The sequence below is a fragment of the Corvus moneduloides genome, chromosome 3 (genome assembly GCF_009650955.1).
Source record: "Corvus moneduloides isolate bCorMon1 chromosome 3, bCorMon1.pri, whole genome shotgun sequence".
In the NCBI taxonomy this organism is placed as follows: Eukaryota; Metazoa; Chordata; class Aves; order Passeriformes; family Corvidae; genus Corvus; species Corvus moneduloides.
Window position 1 is genome coordinate 24,178,546 of NC_045478.1, and position 24,707 is coordinate 24,203,252.

General features: G+C 34.6%; 1 protein-coding gene across 2 annotated transcripts in view; it reads right to left on the reverse strand.

Annotated features, from left to right (window-relative positions):
- Positions 1 to 24,707, reverse strand: part of CSMD1 (CUB and Sushi multiple domains 1) — a 1,116,713-nt gene that overhangs the window by 91,043 nt on the left and 1,000,963 nt on the right. For both annotated transcript variants that reach the window (XM_032104597.1, XM_032104596.1), the window contains exons 42-48: positions 22,280 to 22,468; positions 17,007 to 17,184; positions 14,988 to 15,133; positions 13,517 to 13,597; positions 13,258 to 13,371; positions 7,644 to 7,832; positions 3,330 to 3,476 (exon numbers count right to left, since the gene is read on the reverse strand). In XM_032104597.1, coding sequence (XP_031960488.1) covers positions 3,330 to 3,476; positions 7,644 to 7,832; positions 13,258 to 13,371; positions 13,517 to 13,597; positions 14,988 to 15,133; positions 17,007 to 17,184; positions 22,280 to 22,468 — 1,044 coding nt within the window. The remainder of the gene's footprint in view (positions 1 to 3,329; positions 3,477 to 7,643; positions 7,833 to 13,257; positions 13,372 to 13,516; positions 13,598 to 14,987; positions 15,134 to 17,006; positions 17,185 to 22,279; positions 22,469 to 24,707) is intronic.

Sequence of the window (24,707 nt, forward strand, 5' to 3'; positions counted from 1 at the left end):
AGAATCTGCTCCAGCATGAGTCCCTTCCACAGGCTGCAGTCTTTCAGTAACAGACTGCTCCAGTTCATGTCCCCCATGGAGTCACAAGTTCTGCCAGCAGATCTACTCCAGCTAGGGCTCTTCTTTCTGTGGGACCACAGGTCCTGCCAGGAGCATGGATTTCCCACAGGGTCACAGCCTCTTTCAGGCATCCACCTGCTCTGTCATGGCATCCTCCAGGGGCTGCAGGTGGATATGCTCCACCATGCACCTCAATGGGCTGCAGGGTGACAGCCTGACTCACCATTGTCTTCACTATGGTCTTCACCATGGGCTGCAGGGGAAAATCAGCTTCAGCACCTGGAGACCCTCTTCCCCCTCCATCTTCACTGACCTTGGTTTCTGCAGAGTTGTCACTCATGTATTCTCACTCCTTCTAGCTGCTGCTGAGTATATATTTTTTTTTTTAAAGTATGTTATTGCAAAGGCACTACCACCATCCGTGGCCAGCCATGGGTCCATCTCGGAACTGGCTGGACCTGATTCTTTTGGACATGGAGGAAGCTTCTGGCAGCTTCTCACAGAAGACATACTTGGATCCCCCCCCGCTACAAAAACCTGGCCACTTTAACCCAAGGCACAAGGTTAAATAGTTCTATTGGCAGGAAATTAAAAATTAGCTAAGTAACCACTTGATTTATTTACTCTTGAATGACTAACCAAAAGTTAAACAAAAGCCTGTAAATGTTATAGTGGCAACGTCAACTTGAAAAGTAGCAAATGAAGTACCCATCTTGTTCCCAAGTCCTTGTGCCTCCAGCAGATATGCCAGGTACTGTAGTGCACTTTATCTCCTTCTACCAATAATTGGGGAAAAAAAATCATCTGCCTCTTCTTAGTTATGCTTTTACCGTAGCTTGCATGGATAGAAATGTGCATGTAGGGTTATAAATAATTGAGGGATGCTATGCAAATACTCTGTAGATTAAGAAAGAGACCATTTAATATCTAGGCATTAGTGCAGTTAGGAAATGTATAATCTAGACTAAAATCTATGCTATTGCCTCTATAATATGTCAAAGCCTTTAAAAGAATACCCATCTCCTGTAATGCTACAGCTTTTTTCTACTGAGATTTAGCAAAAAGCCTTATACTACATGATAGCAAACATACTAATAATAAGCAAACAGCTTACACAATTAAGGTTGTATGCTAAAGAAAATATTAAGCATTCCCATAAAAGCTTCTAGCACTTTGTAACAGTGAATAAAATTTGTATCTACAAGTGAAATCTAGCTGTGACAAAACCACATTTTACAAAATTTTGTGCACAGACATAGCTGGAGAAGGGTTATGGGAGGGCAGTAATACATTTCAATAGGTTCTTCATCGTGAGGGAGCCTGCTGGCTTAGTCACAGCTGCCACAGTATCAATAGCCTTTTTGGGATCTTGTATTTTTCCTACTTTCATGATGTTGCTCTCCCTCATTAGGATTCAATTCCAATTGTTTATGCTGCTGCTCACTGTTCCTCTTCTTTCATGCTGATTATTTCAATTGAATCTCATGTAAAATGGACAGAAGTTTAGAGAAAAAGGGAGGCACTGACTGTTAGTGAAACGGAAAAAGCTAAACTCTTGTTTGTTCCTAAAACGTAGCCATAAGGATTGCATATCTGTTTCCAGTCCTCCAATTTTATTGTTAGTCATAGCTAGTGCCATGATTGAGCCTAGCAATTACAGACCACTTCTTCAGTACTGCAAAACATGTTTTGTGTACATGCAACGGTACAAAATAATTTCCCATTCCTCAAAAATTAGTCTCCTTAATAATTTGATACTTACAAAACAAATTCTTTACCTTAAGTCTACTAATGTAACCCTGATATTACTTCCTCACTTTGAATTAATGACTGAAAGCCCACTCGCTTCACTGCCGCACTTGAGGACTCTGATGCAACAGGTTCTCTTTGTTCCCTCTTGCACACTCTCAATCCATCTATTAAGTCCTGCAATTTTTTTTTTACTATGGAAAAAATCTCCAGTATGCTTGAAAACAACTTTCCCCATCCCTCAGCTTCAGTTTGCCTGTAGTAATCATCCAAAGGTGCAGGTGAAGATAATGCTTTAATTGACTGATTTTTTTCTTGACTTCTCACAGTTTCTGCTTAGTTTTTAAATCCCCTGAACAATAATTATTATGCTCTGAGCTGATCCCTAATCTTATGTTTCAGTAACAAGAGAAACTTTCCAGAAATTAGACAGGCAGTGCATGGATGGTACAGAAAAGGAGTGAGCTTCCCAAAAACTGTCTCCCCAAAGAGCATGACTAAATGGGAGATACCTGGTGTTTTATGAAATGTTCTGCTAAAACATTCTTAGTATTCCTTTCTCTACGTAATTTATACTGACAATTATTAGCCACCAAAATTAACACACACAACCTTTACATTGCTAATCAAGTCCAAACAGAGAAAAAGCAAATGTTAATGACAGCAATTATCACCTTTATCTCTCACACACACTATTCACATCATGTAAATGATCTCTAAGCCAAGCCTTTTAGCAGCAATGTGTCCGTAGATGTATGTGTGGAAACATCATAAACAGGCTGCAAAATGAGTAAGGGTCAATATGTCTACACATAACATATAATCCAGTACTGCAGTATGCTTCTTCTTAATTTTTATTATTAATAAGGGAGATAATTTTGGCACTATTTAGATAGACTACTTATGTATTTTCATGTTACCACCATACCAGATTGATATTCTGGTATGATTGACATACCTTGAATGGTAACATTCAAGCCTATTGAAGAAATGAGGGGCTTATTTCCAACTCCCCCCCCCCAGTTTTCCATTTATTTGTACATGAAGAAAACCACAGTAATGAGAGTTGTGAACTGCAACTCTACAAAACTGTAAACCTAGTAATTGTGTACTGAATTGCAGTTGAAGCACCACACAGCATTTCAGGATCAAAAATTCTCACATCTGAGTACTTCTGTGTAAATCTAAGGGTTATCCCTACCACTACATTTCAAAGGCCTCTCTCCAGGTCTGATAAGACAAGAGAACAGGTACAAAGAGGAGTATTAATTGAAGAAGTATTAATCTGGAAATCTCTGGCACACTGGAAAAAAATGGAAAGACCAAGTTCTGTGCTTACCTTAAACTTACAATAGAATGATTACACATCCTTAAAATGTACATTATAATAAATTATCTTCAGAGAAACAGACATTATATTACAAGTTCTCTTTGATGCTGAACAGTTGTCATGGCTTTAAGTATAGGTGGACAACAGTATACTCACAAAGTATAATTTAATGGAAAGCATGAATAGTTACCGGAGTAACGGATCTTGAATCCTTTCTTGCTGGTTGCATGATCAGTTGACCAGCGGAGATACAGCTGATTCATTCTGCTTGTGAAGTTCAGTTGCCCAGTATGATTTCCACTTAAAGCAACCAGTAAAGGGCTTTGCCCAGAAGAACCTTCAGAGAGGAATTAAGACACTATTGAAGTTTTAAAGTACTATGAGTTTAAATAATTCTTTCCATATTTTAACTCAGCTGTGAATGTGAACACGGTAGAATAGGAAATAGCCTGACACATCCTTGTCAGAGAAATAATTAGCATATATATGTTTAAGCTGTCCATCTGGTTTTAGGTTTTCACTAGAGAGCACTATAATTGTTTTATATTTCCAAGATAAAAAAATCTTGGTACAAACAAATTGAAATATAAAGCAATTAGTGATTTCACCATAAACACTGAAAAAAGTAGTGGATTGAAAAAAAAATATTCATTTCTATTTGGCACAATTACATTGAATAAGGTTGGGTTTCTGCTCCTTGCCCTTTTAAATCTATTATTTATTTAAGCTTTTTTATAACTAGTGAGTTAGAAATATGTATACAAATTTATTTTGTATACATATTTCAAATGTATACATTCTTTGGTATTGTACATCTTGCATAATTTAAACACCACCATGTTACATAGTGAACACAGTAGCTAAAAAAACCTGTCACATGTAAGATCATCACTGTGTCACTGTGGAATACAGATATGTACAAGTGCTACAAATTTATACACTTCTCTAGGACTCAGTTCTGTTAATTAATATGTTTATTATAGTTTCATTTTAGTGTAGAAAGATATACATTTACAGTAAATACAAGATGCTGAAAAAATGTGTCCTGGCCCTAAACCACAATAAAATCCTGGAGGCATAGATAATGATTTCAGGACTAATTATCTAACAACATATATGAAAGAGAAAAAAATCCATATATCAATCCAATCTCCAACTGGAAGCTTTCTACAACATGAAATGGCATTTTTTTCCTCCATATGAAGGTTATGTTTTCTACAGCTGAACCACTCCCTTCCATATGCTCACTATGTCTTTTGCTCCATGCTTTTTCAATTTTAAGAAAGCCATGTTCAACCAACATTATCTTGGTCAGAGCTGCTATTACAAATAAAGAGCTTCTTCATTCATTTTTTGCTGAGTTTGAGCAGCTACAGCCTGATCAGGTCTTCTTATGTTACATGAGAATACAAAAATAAAACTGAATCAAATGACACCTAAAAGTTGAATACAATTGTTGTCAGCCCCATACAGTTCAATCAAAAAGGTGTATTTTCTGATTGGGACATTTCAGGTACAAAAGGGAGGCTATGGAAGCCACAAAACCATAAATATTAACATTACCTCCCAGTTCTTAGGAACTGCATTTCAGTCACCCTAATGACAATACTACAACTAAGTATTACTTAACAAATTCTGAATGCATATACAAAATAAGAACAAATAAGCATTGTTTTAGGCATAGGTTGCTCAGCATGCCCGCATCAAAATGCTTCATGACTTGTTTGTTTATCATATTAAGGAGTTAGTGTTTGATGGTTACAGTGTAGGATAAATGATAAGGGATGCTAGGGTCAATTCCTGTTTTTGCTTGAAAAAATTATTTAGAAGATGACATTTGACTCAGTTACTCTGAGCTTCACTTTAGGTTTGTAAATCTGTTTAATACACTTGTTACAGTTTGGAATGTAAATGTTATTTCAAAATTCTCATATTAAGGGACTAAAAAAGGGACTTCTACAAATAAACTACCTACAAAGAGGTAGGTGATAGGTAGGTGATCCTTATTAGTGATCACGAAATTAGTTTTCAGCACCATATGCCACACCACATTTTTTAGTCATTGGGAGATCAGAGGATTGATTCAATGTCTTTTAGTTTGCTTTGTTTTTCCTGGAGCTGAGTTTTAGTGTCTGTACCTTACCTAGCAGTCAGCTCTTCAGATGGTGTTCAGGAAGGTCAGCAGCATGACTCAGTTTTTCTTGAAACTGACATTTATTTAATTATTATTTCAGAGTGTGTCTATATAAGGAAATAAATATTCAGCTTCTGGTGTGGTGATCTGTCATATGATGTTCTCTTGAATATTAGATAAAAGTTGACATTTCCTTTTATTTTCAGTGATAGGTTTTGGTTTATTTCAGAGAGAAAAGAAGAATATTTTCTGTATTAAATGAATGCTGTTAAGTGTAAATAGTATGAATGCAGTGTTTTCAAGTTCAAAATATTTTAATAATTATGTTCATATAACATTTATGGCTTCTCTGGTTTAGAATCCAGGTAGGATTTTCTAAGGGTATGACTGGTAAGTAGGAATGGCTTGTTGACCCAGTTGACCATGGTGACCTCAGTTACTGGATGCCTGTCCTGATCATCATCCAGCTACTGAAGCACCATAATGTACAGTGCAGTCAGGTAGGTGTAGTCCCTGCTGTGGGTTGCATTCCAAAGCTGCCTTACAAGGCAACCAGAGACATGTGCTTTAGCAACCCTAATTCTCTAAAATTTGCGTTGCAAATCTTTATACAGATTCTGCATAAAGTTTGATGATGTATCTTTACCTATTATAGATAGATCAGTGCAGTTCTACTAATCTAGATAAAGTACACTGTCTTAAACCACACAAGGCCCCACAATATGACATATATTTGCTGCAAAATGCACCAACATTTGAGTCTGAGTTATAGCCAACAGTGGAAGCAGCATGCCACATCAGCATTGCCTTCTGCCTCCAAAAACTCATCATGCTGAGATGTACAACTAATTAGTCCAGCAGAGCACATTGCTAATGTGGCCACAGGGACAAAAGCAAGTATCTCTGCAAGGCACTGCAATGTGCCATATTTGAATATCAAATTGTTGAGAGCTAGCTCAGGAATCTCTACACGACACTGTAGTTGAGAGGTTATAAATATGCCATTATCTTTTTCACTTAAGGTTGCTGGTAGGTGGTAGAAAAAATTGCTTCTGCAGAGCTGCAGTAGGGATGAATTTGTAAAAATATCATTTCATGCTATGAAATTAAAGGGCTTAAAAATGTAGAAACTACATTAACTCTCCTCTCAGATCTATTATTGATAATCTGGTTTCATTACATTTAAATTCAGAGGAAAGAAAACAAAAATATACATCAGTAAAATTATGCCATTTCAACAGAATTTCTCAAAAGAAAACAAAGAGATCAGACCACTAGAAAAGTTCCAGTCATGCTACATACTGTCTTTGATACAAAATAGAATGGAGGAAAAGCAAGTCTTAATAGATTTTTTGCAGACTATTTTCTGCATTAACCTCACCTGGACCAGCATACATGTTATGAAGAAAAAATATGCTAATGAAGTGGTATTTATAAAAGCATTAAAAATATTGTGATTTTTTAGAATGTTTTTTATCAAAAAGTGAAAGAAAAAATTAGCAATTTTAGACATTAGAAACTTAATGTTTCAGAAGAATACCTGGATACCTCAAAAGATAGGACCTTTTAATATTTTTCATGCTGTGAAACTCCCATAGTGAATATTCATCATTTCTGTCATAGTTATAATATATTCTTGGTTAATAAAGGAAGATATGATAATGGTCTCTAAATGAATAAAAATATATTTAAGAACAATCAGAGACTAGTTATCCTTGTCAATCAGTGAGAACATAATAAGTCATAATAAGTTCAGAATGTAGTAGAAAATAAGAATTAAGTAGGGCCCTTTGAGAGGTGACTATTAATAATACTAGAACATGAGGTTTGGTAGTTTCTCTGCTCTTTGTCCCAAAACAGATGGTTGAATGCTTTAACAGTGGTGTATTCAAACAGTGAACAGCACTGGTGTGCTAATGCTATGGAGAAAGCAGACAGAGTATTTGAACTCAAATTTCAGTATTTAGACTCAAATAATTTTATTAATTTGGACAAATGGAATTATAACCCCAAAACACTTCTTCAGCAGAAATGAACCATTATGGACCAGCATGTTAACTTCTCCTTTCAGACACCTCCATGCATTTCCCAGGAAACGGAAAACCGTGTGACTTTCCTAGGGAAGCTGCAGCTGTTAGTGCTCCTCCTGTAACAAAACCTAAGAAAATTTAAAATCTTCTTTGCCTTGAATACATCTATAAGAACTTCCATTGGCTAATAGATTTAGATTTAAGGCAAAAGTAATAGGAATTCTGAATCATAGTTTAAGTTTCAGTATCACTGCATTATGAACCCAACAACTGGAAATCAAGGCTCACTCCGCCCAATATTTGTTCTTGTGTAATTAGATAGAATTTAAATCTCTCTTACCATCAAATACCTCCAGCTCATCAAATTGCTTTTCACTTTGAAACATTTCTACAAAAATGGAGATGTTATATCCTGGCTCAACCTTAATAGTCCAAGAACACGTCTGAGAATTGGGATAGGTGCCTGGATACCCTGGACTGAGGATCACTCCTGATGATTCTGTACGAATTTCATTTGCTGGACATTGTGCTGCAAAGGACACAAAAAGAACACTAAGAATAGCAATGAAACAATGTGCTTCTTCTCCATGAAATGCCTGCTTCAGGTTCAGTTTCCAAATGAAAACATGTTAAAACCATATTCTAGATGGAAGGGAAAAAAGTTCCCTATAATATGCACCGAAACCAGACTACTTTTATAAACCTTTCATTTAGGAAATATTATATTAATTTATTAATGATAGTAAAGCATCCATGCAGAAAGAAATTTGCTAGAGTCCAAAGCAGTTTCAGTCGAGGGATTCACATATGTTGGTGAGATCATTCACGCAGGTGAGGTAAAAGTACTGGTACTTTTCATTTGGAAATTGTTTTCTATTTGAGGTCTTAAAAAAAAGACCCAGCTTTAAGAATAAAGCCTGTTACATGAGCATGACAACTTATTGGAACATCTAGGCATACCAGATCATTTGAAAGTACACAAGTTCTATGTAAAGTGTTCATTTTGGATACAGAATGCTCCAAGACATCCAAGTAAGACCTTCTTAGCAACCACTTCCCCTGTTATTTAAAGTCTGAACTTGTAACAATACCAGGTAAAGTTTCACCTGGTATTCATAGGCATTTATGATCTCTGCATACTGAATGGAGTATACTATATTAAAATACTGTAAATTTTATACCCTAAACACTGGTTTGATTAGGAAGTTTTTTTAGTCACTGTTTTTCTTTAACATTTTGCCTCTCATGCAGGACTGATTTTTTCAAATCTGTTTCCTGTTGAAGTCTGATACATTTTGTCCACAGTTTCACAATATACGTTCATTATAAAAATGTTTTTTGTGTAAGATCCACAAATATATCTTGACAGAAATGCATTCCTGAAAATCATCTGGCACAGTACCCAAGCACTTAAATAAAGGTACCGCAATTTTTGTGACCAGTACAGGAATATTTCTTCCTGTCACAATGCTCATCATGCTTTAACTTACATCTCTACACTTCCCTAGCAGCAATTAAAAAATGAAAGATTTTTGTAGAAAGAGGATATAGGGACAGGATGAGAGCAGCAGCTCCAAGTGTAGAAACAGAAATCACAACTGTTCAACTACTGGTAAATATAAACTCATGCACATGGACAGCATGTTCTCTAGGGTGCCTAGGGCTCTGTATGTTAGAAAATACCTGGCAAGTTAACACAGCACCAAACATTTTGAGAAAATCCATCCTCAGACAGAAAGGGAAAAGGAGCTGTAAGAAAACTGTGATGTGGTGCGATTATAACTGCTCTGGAGGTCATTTATTGAGAATGATGTAGAAGTGGTCACGCAGACAGATTTTTCTTGCCTGTCAGATATGTCATCAGACTCGTATATAGTATCCTAGAACTTGGCCTTGTATCATATAAATATATTTTTTGACTACTGCAACATAGTGGCACAGCTCAGGAAAATGGAAAGTGTTCTTGTATCTTTAAAAAATATGAAGCTGATCTAAACAAGGACAATATGAACAACTGTAAATTAGAGGTAAAACGTAGAAATATGAGAAGGCAGTTCAAAAATTAGTTTGAAATACATTATGCAAATTGCATAGCAAGTAGCAATTTTTTTTCAAGTCTATGAGGATCAAATAGTTTGGTATAAATGCAGTTCCATCCTGCATCACTCCTAAAGAAATACAATCAAATTGGACAGGGTATTCAGAAGGATGAGAAGAAGGATTAAAGGTATGAAATATCTTCTATTCTATAGAATCATGACATAAGTATGGTGATTTTTTTCCCCATAACAACTGGAGGACATGAAGGCAAAACAGCAGGTGCCAAGTTCAAAGCAGACAGAGAAATAACTTCACATCTTACATAAATAAATTGTGTAACTTCTTGCACAAAACTTTGTGGATTTAAGGCATTTACATAGGTTCAAAATAGGGCTGAATGATTCTACTGAAGAAAGAGCTCTACAGGATTCAAAATATAAAGCACATTGCTGCCTTAAGAGTGGTTTAGCTACAGTTGAGTTGAGGCCTTAATTTTCTTTGAGGATTTTCTATCCTTCACTGGAAAATCATTACTGACCAGTGCTAGATATGGCACACTGGGTATAGAGTCTGTTATACAGAATTTCTGATTCAGAAATACATATTTCCACCCTTCAGTTACTTAGGTTTTCAAAGTGCAATATGAATACTTTCAAATATTTATCTAGGAGTAAACACTATAAAGATGGTCATTAAAAGCACAACTTTTAAATGATCTACCAATATTTCATGTGGTTCATAAATACAAGCTAGGGATTTATCATAAAATAAGAATTACATTAAACATTTTTCTCCATAGTAATACTGGGGAGGCTGGGATAGAAATAAAACCAAGAAATTCTACTTTTCAGATCCTAAAATTAAAATTAAAACTTGGCTGAAGAAAGGAAATCAGGTGCATCCCAATTTACCTCAAGAAATTACTCCCTTATGTCTGTCCAAAATAACTGCGCCAGAATCTTACTCTAATGCCTCCAGTTCTATTGTCTACTGTCTCTGAATCACTCGATGGCACTTTTATTTTTCATTATCAGATTATTTATTTTGATGCCATCCTTGTAACAAAGTTTTGCTGTATTCACAGGATACAGCCAGAGAAAGCACAGCAGTTTGCACAGCATTTGCAAGAATTGTTATAGATGGCTAATCATGATCAGACGCTCCTAATATCTCTGCAGATTTTACAATAACTTTTCAGTTTACTTCAGGCTTTTATTTTACATTTACACTTTAATTGGCACAGTCAACGTTAAGTTACTGCTGTTACCGTTAACTAAAAAATGAAGTCTGGATTTGCAGTATAATCATCTTATTAAAATATTACAGTTATAACAGAGAAATACATTGATTAAAAAAAGAAATCAAACCTTAATAAGTATTCAGTTATCCGATCAAGAAAGATACAGAAGTACACCGTATTCCTATTACTTCTGAATATTTTATGATGAGGGTCCTGAAATGAATAATGATTTTTTTCCACTCAAAACAAAGATATGGAGTCTCATCTCGGAATCCATGGCAGATACCAGCTAATTCTATGCACGAGTCAAAAAAGGGGAGGTAAAAAACCCCACTTTATCTCAAGTATGGGTGTTCATGAAGATAAATTACTTATAAATGCATAAAATATATTACAGCATGTCAGAGACTGAAATATTATATTTTATGACTTAAACATTTTCTTAAAGGACTTCTAAAACTGTATTACAAAAGCTGCAGAGAAGACCAACACACCCTGAATGGGGCCCTGACTGAGGCCTGACACTGCTCACTGATGAAGATAAGATAAAGTAACAACTCAGGGCTGGGGACAGTCACAAAGCACAGGTTTAACACCTCCAAGATGAGGACCACAGCCCCAGGGCTATCAGCTGCCAGGCTCACACAGACCCTCCACCAAAGGGGAGGGGGAGGAGAGGCTTTGGGTGTGTGTTGGAAAAGCCTCTGGTCAGAGGCACAGTGACTGCCCATCCTCCACTGTGCAGAGGAGCCCAGCTGAGGGGTCCTCACTGTGGGGGAAGCTTATCCACAGCAGAAGGGGGTGACATGGCCCATCACAGGGGCCCCGCCCAAAGGGGTCCCCAGACCCTGCACCAGAGCACCAGAGATGATGCAACAGACCCTCAGTGTTGCAAGGGACAGTGTCAAGCCAGCCCCTGCAAGAGAGACACATGGGCGTTCCCACCTGGCCCAAAGTGTATATTAATCCACGGGATTCTGTACTCTTCGGCGTGTGGTGTGGTGGCGTGTGGCGGTGTGTGGTGGTGTGGCCACGGCGGTGACGGGGGACCCTCACCACCAGCAGACCAGATGGAGGAGAGCAACGAGACGTCATTGATACCCTCGGATGGATGATATGCTTCCACCTAACCCCTGTCACTTCTCCCTGTCCCCCCACCCCCCATGCACACTTCTATTTCTTTCTTTTTCTTTCTTTCTTTCTCTTTCTTTCTTTCTTTCTTTCTTTCTTTCTTTCTTTCTTTTTCTTTCTTTCTTTCTTTCTTTCTTTCTTTCTTTCTTTCTTTCTATTTCTTTCTTTCTTTCTTTCTTTCTTTCTTTCTTTCTTTCTTTCTTTCTCTTTCTTTCTTTTTCTCTCTTTCTTTCTTTCTCTCTCTCTCTCTTTCTCTCTTTCTCTCTCTCTTTCTCTCTCTCTTTCTCTCTCTCTTTCTCTCTTCCCTTCTCTTTGCCTCTCTACTATTAAATAAAATACATCCTTTTTTTGGCAACAATATTTAATCTCATTTGGTTTTAATCTCGTTTCTGGGAATATTTTGAACCTTCTAAGTTCTTTCCAGTTTATGCTCAAAGACTTAGCTTTCTTTGCTTTTCTGGGTTTAAACCGGATCGTAACACAGCATCAATAAACTAATACAGTTTGTATTATGAATCTTTTATTAATTTTTAAATAATGGAAATAGAGAACCAGGGTAACAGAAAGGAAGATACACATACAACTATTATTAAAGTGTCACAATTGTTGTTGTGCTTCCAGCACTACCTCTTGTGCATATGGATATTTTTACCTCATGATATAGAAGATGCCCCATCCTCAATTGCATATTATAGATGAAAACTAAACCTGGATAATACAAAATACTGAATATGAGAACTTCTGTTCACTTTTTGATTTCCTTAAATTTTAATGATAGCATCTTATCAGTAACTTTTTCCCCCAAAATTTTGAGGTACTTCAGAACAAAAATTCTACAGATGCTTTCTTGATCAATTTTTCCACATTTCAAAACATTTTTGTCATCCACTATTTAAGAAAATGAAACAAAATGAAGAAAAAAAACCCCCAAAAAACATATTTTGGAAAATGAAACTTGGAAGACTGAATACAAATTTCCGAGATAAACTTCTTTTCCATGAAGATGAGGAAATTATATATAAATGCATATCTAAGCATCATTCATATTAATTTTTTTAGTTCCTTGTTGGAAATGCTGTAATTACGAACACAATATGAATAGGTGAAAGATTATTTTAGAACAGCTTTTTCTTGTGACTTTGTTATAAAACATCACCGTATTTTTCAAGCACAGAGAACGATTTCTTATTTTATTTTGAAATATTAATTTAAACTCATATTTTTAGTATTCTTCAAAAGTAAAAACAAATCTTTGGTTTGATATGAAGCAATATAAAATATTTTAAAAAATTATTTTAGAAATCATTGTTTCAGTAATGGTGGAGACAAATAGTTAAAACCACTTCTCATTGGTTCTAAAGAATAAAATTTCTGTCTAAAATTCTTAGGGCCCAATATATAAAAACATGTGCATTTCTTAGATATTAAAGAAGTAAATGGAAAATATTCTTTTAAACACCAACGAGAAGATAGTGCCTAAAATTTTGATGCTTTATGTAGGATGCATATTAATGATATACACACCATGCAAGTATATATTTACCTTCACAGGATGGAGAAGATCCTTCAAACTGCAACTGTGCATTCAGTTTGCAGGTTAATATATCTTGTCCAACAAGGGTGAAACCAGGATGGCACCTGTACTTCACAAAATCTCCTGAAAAAAGTATTGAAAAAAAGTTAAGGCTTAAAAAATCCTTCAAACAGAAGTATATCAAAATATCAGGTGGAAGATGAAATAGCTTAGTTTAACTAGAATTCAAGGGAAACAGAACACAGAGAAAGAAATATTCTCTTTTTACCTATTTCAAAGTCATCATCTTCTGTGAACAAATCTGCATGTGGAACTGTGGGTGGAGGCTGGCACTTCCTGAGCTGATAAGCTGCAAATTTAAGTGAAAAAAATTAAATACTGGTGTGTTAAGACGTATTTTACAAAAAATTCATTTCATATTCACACCTCCCAAATTTCCAGAGCTGCACTGAACCTCATGGTCTCTCAGTTACAACATTTTCCAAGTTAAATGTCATTACACGACATGAGCATGGTGAGGTACTGGAACAGGTTGCTGAGAGAAGTTGTGGATCCCAGGAATTATACAAGTCTAGGTTGGATAAAGTTTGGAGAAACCTGGTCTAGTGGAAGATGTTCCTGTCCATGGCAGGGTGATTGGAACAAGATGATCTTTAAGGAAACTTTAAATTTAAAACATTCTATGATTCTATGACTCTTTAAACAAAGTCTCGTCTGCTTTTCAAATCTGTTTCAATAAATTGTGAGTGATCTCATAAAGAAGGCGACCACTGAAATGGTTGCTTCTAAAATGGAGTAGAATGCCTACAACAGTTGAAGAAGCCACTTCTGGATTAAAAAATTCAAAAGAAAAAGAAAGATTGTGTGCATATACTAAGGAAAAACTCTCCCCTTCATGGAACTAAGTTACTGTCAGAACGAAATTCTCTGGGCAACTTGATAGTCCTATCCACTTTAGTTTTTGCTTCTCAGGTTGAGGGCAGTGGGTGACCATGCATCATGACCTCTTTTTAGGAGAAAAGTACAGACAAGGAGAGCATTTCAGATTCTGAGTAACAATTTCACATAGACTTCCCCATGCAAACATGTATCTTCAGGTACTCTCTTTCTGTGACATTTACGTCAGTCTTTGTGAATTATTAATTGTATATTTTTAATTTACAGCCCAGAAGGCTAATAATCTTCCATTCAATATATATTTTTTGGGTGACTTAGTCTGAAATAGAACTAGAGTTATGGTTCAGCTTTTCACTTCTGAGTTAAACACCTAATTTGCACCACCTTTAACCCTGAATGTAACTATGAACAAAATATTTTGCTGTATATCAGTCTTTATGCTATTGCTCAACCCTGCCATAGCATCCCAGAAACTTTTCTGGCCATAAGCCCTAAGCATGGTCAGCTGGAGAATAATTTTGGTAAAGAAAGTTAAATCTTACTGAATAAATAGGTAAAAGTAATTAAAAGGGTAAAAATAATTAAAAGAGTAAAAGGTCAATATTAGATGGCCATGGTTAACATTAAAGATAAACAGTTTATTAAAAGCCCCAAATTAACATTCTTAGGATTTTTTTAATATGTAATTTAAAAAAACTCATATGTACAGTTATTAGGAAAAAAAAAAAAAGCAGCAAATCTATGAGTCCTGGTAAATCAGTAAACCACAAATTTAAGAACTATTTTTAAAATTCACTAAATGATTGTGGTAACTAGATATTAATTATATAAAGAAAACTGACCATGAAAATTGAGGACAAAGAATCCTCCTGTTGAAAAGTCACTGTGAAATTTGAGGAGGACTTGATTGGTAGAACTGTAAGCTGTTTCCAGAGCTGTGTTCCCACTGAAAACTCCTAGCTGAGGTGAATTATGGTCAGGACCATCCCTGGAATGTGAAACATAAAAAAGTCAGCTGAAAAACTAATGTTCTTAACATTCAAATTAACAGTCTCTTTCTCTGGAGAGCAGTTTAAATTTTTTGAAAAAATATTTTCCCTAATGATTTAAAATGAGTTTCTCCTCTTTTTATTTCTAGCAACAAAGAATACTCTTTCTAACTTCAAACAATTACATTTTTTTAGAGACCAGGCTACTTTGCAAAAGTTCTTATATATACATGGGCAAGAAATCTAGTAGTGGCAGGAAATTTTCAACGTGTGTTTCTGCCAAAAATTTTCATGTACACATCAGATGAAGAAAAAACCAAAAACTAGAAGACTTGTAATGCTATCGTATTTCTAGCATTTTGACCCAGGTGCTACAAGTCTTCAACTCATGGTTAAAACAGAGTCGTGGAAATTGCAAGTTACTCTGCCTTTTAAATCAGTTCCAAAGATTCAAAGGTATGTCCTAAGGAAAAAAAAAAGAGAGGGGAAAAAACCAGAAAAAATGTTTGTGTTTTGTGTTTCTCAGCAGTAGGATAGGATACGCAAAAATAAATATACTCCAGTAACATGAGGCTTCATTCATTTCCAGTATCATAATATAGAACATTTAGGCCTGAACAATAAATGAATGAACAATGAATGAATAAATAAACAAAACTCCCTGCTTTTATCCCGGAAGTATTTTTTGAGCTCTACAGCACCTATTTCTGGTTATTTTGTATATTACATGTACCAAATCTAAACGAAATGAAAAAGCCTTTGTGATATGTTGTTTTAGAAGGCTTGAGATAATCTAGAATGTCTCTGAAAGCTGTTAGCTTTTGACTTTTCACTGTCTTTCAGAGGAATATTTATTCATCTCAGTTTTATCATTAAAAAGTCAAGGTCAAGCATTATATATATATAACATGCCAGAGAAGACAATCGATCATGTATTTCACACTCGTGTTTACAGGTAATGCAAATACCAGAGGCAACCAAATGGCTGTTCAGAAACAGTTCTGCATTTCTATGAAATACCTGTCTGAAAAAACCTCACCACTAGCTATAGGAATAGTGGACTAGCTGGGAGATCAGAGCAGCTGACTCACACAGGAATAAGTTACATCGTATATTCTGTGCAAACTTTTCCTGAACTATCTGTAGCATGTATGAGAAGTCACTTTGCACAGTATGTCGTGTAAGGACCAGGGTTAGGCAGAGATGACATGTCCACCACCTCTGGCATTATCTAAGCCTGCTCTTGAGTGCAGTAAATTCCTATACAAGAATTTAGACAGCTCTAAGTCCTCTTCCTTCAGCTGAGGTCACAAGTTGAATGGGTTCGGGTGGAAAGAAACACAGATTCAGAGAAGAGGAACCTACAATATGAAGCTTAAAGACATGGAGATACAAGGCCTGAAATTCTGGGTTAGAAAGTATAAAAAATATGTCTATCAGGCATATTGAAATATTTAGAAAATTTAAGAAAATCTTACTTAATGCCTAAATTAGTTAATGTCTAAAGATGTCAGAAAGTTTTGCAAAAACTAACATATATTGCCTGTATATTCATGGGAACATGTAATTCAACATAGTGTAGGTTATTACATCACTTTGACCTTACATGGCCTCCACTTAGAAAAGAGAGACATCAAACAAGATCTGATTGATAACTGAATTTGAGCTTCTAAATACTTTTGGAACAGTACTCTTTAAGAGTTCAGACAGTGATAATTTTTTTTTTTCAGATAATCTTAGAAGCTGTTTTATGCTGCTCTTCAGCACGTATAACAACCTAAAGACCACTACTAAGAAAATCTGTAGCTTGGGACAGTGAGACTTGATAAATCAATCAGAAAAAAATCACTATTACTTCAAAAAACTGCATACCATACTGCAATGTAGTCATTCACAGGTTCAGTCTGAAGTAAGGTAAAGTTGATATAAATCCCATGGCCTGGAGGTACAACAATTAACCAAGTACAGTCCTTGGAATTTGGGTATTCATCTGGAAATCCTGGAGAATAAACTGTACCATTCTGAGCAGTTACATTATAGCCACAAGGAGCTGAAAAGAAAACAAATGAGTAACATTAGTAGTAGAAAAGTTTTTCATGTTACAAATGGAATATCAAAATGCTACCAAATTCTTAAAGCTCCACAAGACAAGGCAACCTAAGTGTTAAAGACAGCCTTTTCCTTGGTTGGTTGCTTCTCAAAGAAATATTGACATTTCTAAGAATAATTTATGCTGATGTCTTTTAGGTTTCATTTCTTAAAATCCATCAAAATCTACTGGGAATATTTTTTTTTTTGGGGTATAATTCTTGAAACTTAGTCTGCACACCATTTAAAAAGGGGCACCTTTTGCTGGTATTCAAGATTAAAGACCAAATAAATAAACAGGTCTTGCATGTTTCCATCCAACTGAACTTGAACTGAACTGAAATACAATTCTGAAAAAATAATAGGCTGATTGTTCTTTCACTAGTCCAAAACCATTATGCTTTATTTCTGACATTTTGAGTAATTTTTAATGGTGATCCATTTGAAGATTGTATACTAATTATCCTTATGACAAGTAAAATGGAGATACAGATACAAATATGTGCACACTTGCTGAATGAAGTCTGTAGCCAAATCAAAGCTATGAAAAGGCTGACTTTATTCAAGGGTAGCAAATATGTGGTAATGTGCTCTTTTCAGTCTCAGTTTGGAAGTGACTGAATATGGATGAAAGCATGTATCCAAGTAGACATACAGCCATTAGTGCAAATTAATGAGTCTCACTCATTACAGCGAGACTTTAATCTCATTTATGGGCACTCAGTCTTGCTCTAGAACATTTCTCATTAACTCTTACTATTAAGCTTATGTTATTATTTTCAGGGTTCCTGTGACTCTTCTTCAGACCCTCTTCATTTCTTTTTCAACTTAACAAGTGATGGAAAAGAAAAAGAGAAAAAATTGATAGAAGGAAAAAGGAGAAAATAGGAAAGGAAAAGGGAAAAAGGAAGGACTGAGAAATTGTGGAAGGATGTAATTTTCTGTATGGTTTAAAGCTGCTATACCGTTGTGGTAGAAGGTCACCTGTCTAGTTGATGAGTAGCCTTTTTTGGAGAAGTTCTTGTAATAATCACTGGATTTAAAGGACAGGCTAAGGAGGCTTTAACTGCTTCACTTTCTTCATCCATATCAGTACTAACTTGTATGATGCATTTAGCATGTTTTCTGTCTGGACACAGTCCTGTGCCATGTGCTATAGGATGATTCTGCTTGAGCAGGAGGTTGGGCAAGAGGACCCACTGTGATGCCTTCCAACCTGAGCCAGTTTGTGATTCTGTGATTCTGTGAACAGAATAGCACCTGCTCCTGAACCACGAACCTTTAGTGGCCAACAAAGGAAACCAGCTAAGGAAAATGAAGGGTTGGTTCTATCTGTCTGATTCCTGGTTGCATGTAGAGGCCAAGGGCATCTGACACTGTCTATCAGCTCTAGGAGTTCTGATGAAAATGTGACCTAAGCCCAATTTTTACTGTTTCCTAAGCCCCTACATTCATGCCATGGTCACATTGTCTGGTCTCAGAAATCTACTCTGTTCTCTCTCCAGTATTCCATGTTTACAACTAAGACTGCCTTGACAATTATGTTTACTACATGGAAAGAAAATTCCTGAGACTAATATTACTTTCTAATTAACATAAAGGATTTTTTTGATTGAATTATATTTTGTATATTGAAGTATATTTATATTTAAATATATTTTGAGTTTACTATATTTTTGACAGGTTTATTAATTGTGTTAATGATTGCATTCATTTTTTATTTTCCCTTCATTATTCTCTAATACTCAAGAAGGGATGCAGATTGATTGTATCTCAGTAAAGACAGTCTAATCCCTCTTATATGATTGTTAGCCATGAAAGATCTATAAATTGTGTCAGAAAAAAAGTGTCACGGGTAACAAAACTCTAGTAGAATAGGTAATACACCCAGCTGTTACTAGGCTTTCTCCAAAGATATGTGAAAATCACAGAAAACATAAAATTAAACAGAAATAACAGGTTACATTTCACTCAAGATAAAAACAGCTTCAGTTTGAATAAACAAATCACTCTAAATTAATGATGTTGTTATGTTACACTTTGACTGACAGGCATGAAGAAATAGATTTTTGAAATGGGTAAGTGTATAATCAAGTCTTCTAAACTTGCAAATTCTAACAGTAGACCACATGTTGATTTATAAATGAATGAATTCCATACTATGTGTTCTCATGCCCATTCATACCTAATTGCAGACACATCACTGTGCATGGAAAGACAGTAAACGGTTTTAAAACTCCATCCAAAGATCCACAAACCTAGTTAGTCATTTACTGACAATTACATGCGTTATACCAAGACATCTATGATAAATCACTACGACAACTTTACTGCACAGGAGTAAGGTCTTAGAGCATGACTATATGACAAGATTCTACTATAATTACTTGAGCAGAAATTAATATAACTTTCTCCCATATATGGATTCTCAGCCTTTAGAAGTATGTGCAATCTTCTATAGAAAGTTTTTGATTCAAACTTCTAAGAATGCTGGTCATAGCTAGAAAAAATATTTAATTCTTTTGCTGATTTCTCTCTTAGACCCATTCTCAAATTACAACAATGAGAGTAACAATTTGTTTTCCCTATAGAAAAAAACCCAAACATTTATATGTCATAATAATAATTTCAGCAGTACTAGATGGAGTTTTCATGCACACAGACTAATTTTCCACAAAGCAAGTAGTGTGCTAAGTGAGACAGAAAACTCTTCATGCTCAGTCAAAACACAAAGCAACCTGCTGTTTGTTCAGAAATGGTAGCTATATATGTACACGACTGCACACACAATAGAGTTGCATGCATTCAGGCCTCAGCTGTGTGGAGGAGATGTAGATGACTGTGGGTAGGCTTGGAAGATAGGATTCACATGCACAGGAATCAGGCCAAATGTACATTGTGAATTACAGAAATATCAGTAACAGAGGAATGCCTTCTCTGAGTTAGAAAATGAAGATAAAACCACTGAATTAAAACAATCTGGATGAGGGGACAGGGAAAAGTAAGAATGACTTTGTCTTCATGTCATTAAAAACTAATTATTTCACTTCCTGCATGTTATTTCAGACTGAATATATCTTATTTACTCTTGTTTCATCTAAGAAAACAGAAAATGCTGACTTATATAAAAAAATCTGAACTTCTCCTAATATACACCTTCATGTATTTTAGGAAACATGTTTCTCTGGGGAGTAAAAAGGAATAAGAAATGATAGAATGCTGATATGCCCTTTGGTGCTCCATCTATATCACTACTCAAGAATATTATGGATTATTCTAAGGTGCTTCTACAATTCCAAAGATATCTTGATTTTGTGTTAGATCACATGAAAACATACTCTCCCAATACCAAACCTGTTTTTAATCATGGTCAAACCAGAGGAAACCCAGTGCTATTCTCACATGTAGAATGAAATATATTTGATCTCTTTTAGGGTAAGAAAATACAACTGAATATATGTGATTTTTTTGTTTTCTATATGATTTAATTGTCATGGGAAATAATCCAACAAGTTCATATGATATTTTTAAAGGTACCAGAAATAGAATAGTTATTGTGCTTTCCTTTGTTTTAAGACCTCTGTGAACTGAAACCAGTATTATGAAGTATACCAGTTTATTACTTTAATCCATTTAACTTTAATTATGTTTTCATCAGACGAGAGTCTTTATTCATATTCATATGATCATATTCAAATTTTTCCCACAGTTTTAATGAATACTGGTGCTAATCAGAAACAATACATGATTGAAAGTCAGAGAGATATAGAGTTATTTTTTTAGTGTTCATAAAACTGTGCAAGATAGCCCTATTCCTAAACAAAAAAAAAAACAAAAAAACCTAACCCAACCAACCAAAAAAAACCCCAAGCTGATAAATTGCTGTATTTTTAAAACATATATAATAATGTGACATATAGTAGAAACATCTGGGATACTAAAAATTTCTTTTAGCAACTTTTACTCATGCTCCTACTTATCCTATATGTAAATGTCCATATAGTGTAGATGTAGATATATATATATAATATATATACACTATATAGTATATATATACATAGTATACATTTTGTATATATGTATAACTATATATAGTATACCATATACTATATACATAATGTATATATTTATATTATATAGACTATATATATTTAAAACAATTAGAAGTGCCATTTTCTGTTTGCTGTCTGCTAGATGTATCATAGATTGCTGCTAACCTTATTGAAAATTATGTTTTTCCATTGAAATGTCTTAGTTGTAAAATACACAGATATAATTAGTATTTTAAAATTATTAAAATAAATTCCTAAGCCATTATAAGGATTTTTAAAGATACTCTTTCTTTAGCTGAAAAATTTCCTTCAAGGCTTTATTAGTGAGAAAAGGGGGACAATAAGTCACCGCAGGTACATCATCACAAAATTGCTCTGAAAGTAATAAAAATCAGGCTAAGGCATCTGTCCCAAAAAAGCTTAGTTTAGGATTAGGAAGAAAGGAAGAGGTGGATGATCTTTATAAAAATAAGAGGTGTTGAACTTTGGCTAGGTTTCTAACGAATTCTAAAAACACTGAGTATTAACACTTTACACTTTTATGTAATTTTCACGGATATTTTAAAACTTTACAATATTTTTAACATGAAGAAAAATATTATGTATTTGTTTATATTGAACTTTTAGCACTAATAACTTTGTATTTTCTTCCAAAACATTGATAAAGTTGTCTCCATAACCAACTGCTTTTGAATAAAAGTATCTTCTTGAAATAGTCCTTCACACTCAGTTTAAGATAATTTCTGGTAGTATCATGAATTGGCATAATCAATACAACTGACAGATATTAATAGGAACAATAAATCACTGCCAAGGAACATGATTCATAAAACATTTATGATTTATTAAAGCAGACAATATTCTGCCTTTATCTGCTTACACTACAGATTACAAGAAAGGCACCGTTCTTCAGCAACAGCTGCATTATTTACATGCACACAAACAAGTAAACAAAAATCAGAAAGTACTGTGAGTTCTGAAGCAAAGGTACTACCAGAAAGTTACCTTCACATCTGGGGAAATGATAGTTCCAATTTCTGTTGATTCCATGTTGACAAGTGAGAACAGGCTGCCCCCTCAAAACATATCCAGGATAGCATTCAAATGATACTGACTGTCCCACACTGTAATCTGAGTTGACTATATATCCATTCAAAAAAGGAGGAGGATCGGGGCAGTTCTGTAACTCGTAAGCTGTAAGAGAACAGAAGTACTTTTTATTGCCTCATCAGCTCTCAACACAGGAAGCACACATTAATATAAAATCTGTAATACATTCAATAATAGGTAAACACTGGAATGCCAAGCTCCAGTAATTCATTGATTAACACGTAACAAGAAATAAATCATCCACTGGGACCATACAAAAATATTTTGGTAATGTACAACAAAGTCATCCATTACTTAAAATTTTATAAAAGATAAGATTTTCACAATCCATTGGATTTTTAATATATATTGAACTATGCCCAAAAAATCTCATGAACAAAAAAAAATGAAAAGAATTAATGAATTACTTTAACACGACAGAGCACCATAAAGATCTAAAAAAAATTACACAAATATCTATGAAGGGAAAAGGTACTTTTAGATATATCACCATGCAAAAAATTGCTTTAGTGATTCCTCATATTTAATGTTGGGTTCTGTGTTACCAAAGACATCAAAATATTATCCAATGAAACACATTTAATTCATAAAAGTCAGTGTGATGAAAATTCAGAAGGCACTTTCATTAATAATATTTACTAAGATATAAAGATAATGTAAGCAGTTCCATATGAAGCAAAAACAAGACTGCTTTATGAAAATGTTATGCAGAATCATTTGCAAACAACTTCACATAGATAAGATAGTAAGTAATTGTCATTTAAGAAATAAGCGTTAAAGAGATGAGTGCCCTGCTCTCCCTGAACATTCAATTTTCAGTTAAGGAATACTACTGTCAGAAGAAAGTTCAAACAAGAATAGTAATACCAGTGTGCTCTATATTCACATGTGTTGTTAAGTCCAAGCTCTAAAAATGCCGCAAGAGAATATGACGAACATATTCCTGAACAAACTATTTTGTTTTTTTTTTTTGAAGTTAATCTTTACAATATGAACATATTCATCCTATAAGTGAATATCTATTATTCTGAAATAGATTATTTAAACAAGCCATTTCAGCAAGATTAAGCTAAACATATACCTCAGATATGCTTAAATGCTTACTTAAAGTGAAGTTTGTACTTAAATGCTTCACTGAAGTACAGCTACTGTCAGTAAGTTTTTTAGTCATTGCTAATTACAGTCATCCTATGCAATAAAGAGAAGATTTATTTGAGACAGCCTTCTTCTCTTCCCTAATTCCTTCAGTGAATCCAGAATTCAGTTATTGTAACACTAAAAAATTGGAAAACATTTAGAGGTACTAGAAATACTCCGAAATTCTCTAAAAAATCAGATCCCCCTTCTCTCAAATAACAAAAAATTAAGAAAAGAAATTCAAAACCAAGGAAAAAAAATTAATTGCTACTGAAAGGAAATACAAAAAGGTTTATTTTCCCTAAATTGTGGTTCATTAAATTTTGTGCTAAATCTAGTAATAGCTCATTAATTTTTAATTTTATTATTACTCCTACTATCATTTGTGTAGTACTAATACAGATAATATCATTATTATCAAAATCTTTATGCAAAATAGAGTACTAGAAATATTATTTAAGAGTACAGAACTTATTAAGACTGAAATATTAAACTATATTTAAAAATCTATTTAGCAAATCATTTAAAAATAGAAAAGAAAATTATTCCAGAAGGTCAGGGGATCTCACAAATTTTTTTTTTTAAAGGTGCAGCACTACATTGCCCAACAGTTACAACAACAGTGTTTTGGAACAATGACAGTAAGTACTGGAATTTTTAAACTTTGATTGTAGAAGCTTTTGAGGATATGAATACACATGAAAACCATCCTTCCCTATTGGTTAACTTGTTATGAGATAGTATTCATAGATTATGTTTTGAAAGTACTTAATGCAGTTGCAGAATTTTTGCAGCTAGTGCTAAAAATCAATTTCAGAAAAAAAACCCCTCTCTCATAGATCTACATAAAAAGGTAATACAGAAACAACTCAGGTGAGAGAGGAAATACTGAGAGATTTGACAGAGGGGTTCCATAGACTAAGGAAGTGATGATGATGTATATGTGTCAAAGAGATAAACAGGGAAGGTGATGGATATTGGGGAGTATTGAAATTTGGCTTGACAAAAACAATATGGAATAAGAGGTGGCTATTGTCCTGGTTTCTGTCAGGGAATAGTTTATTTCTTCTCAGTTTTTTAAATTTGTCTCATGCTCTGCCAGTGAGGTGGTATGCAAAAAATTGATAAACAAAATGGGAGGGAGCATAGCTGGGACAGGTGACCTGAACTGACCAAAGGGTGCTCC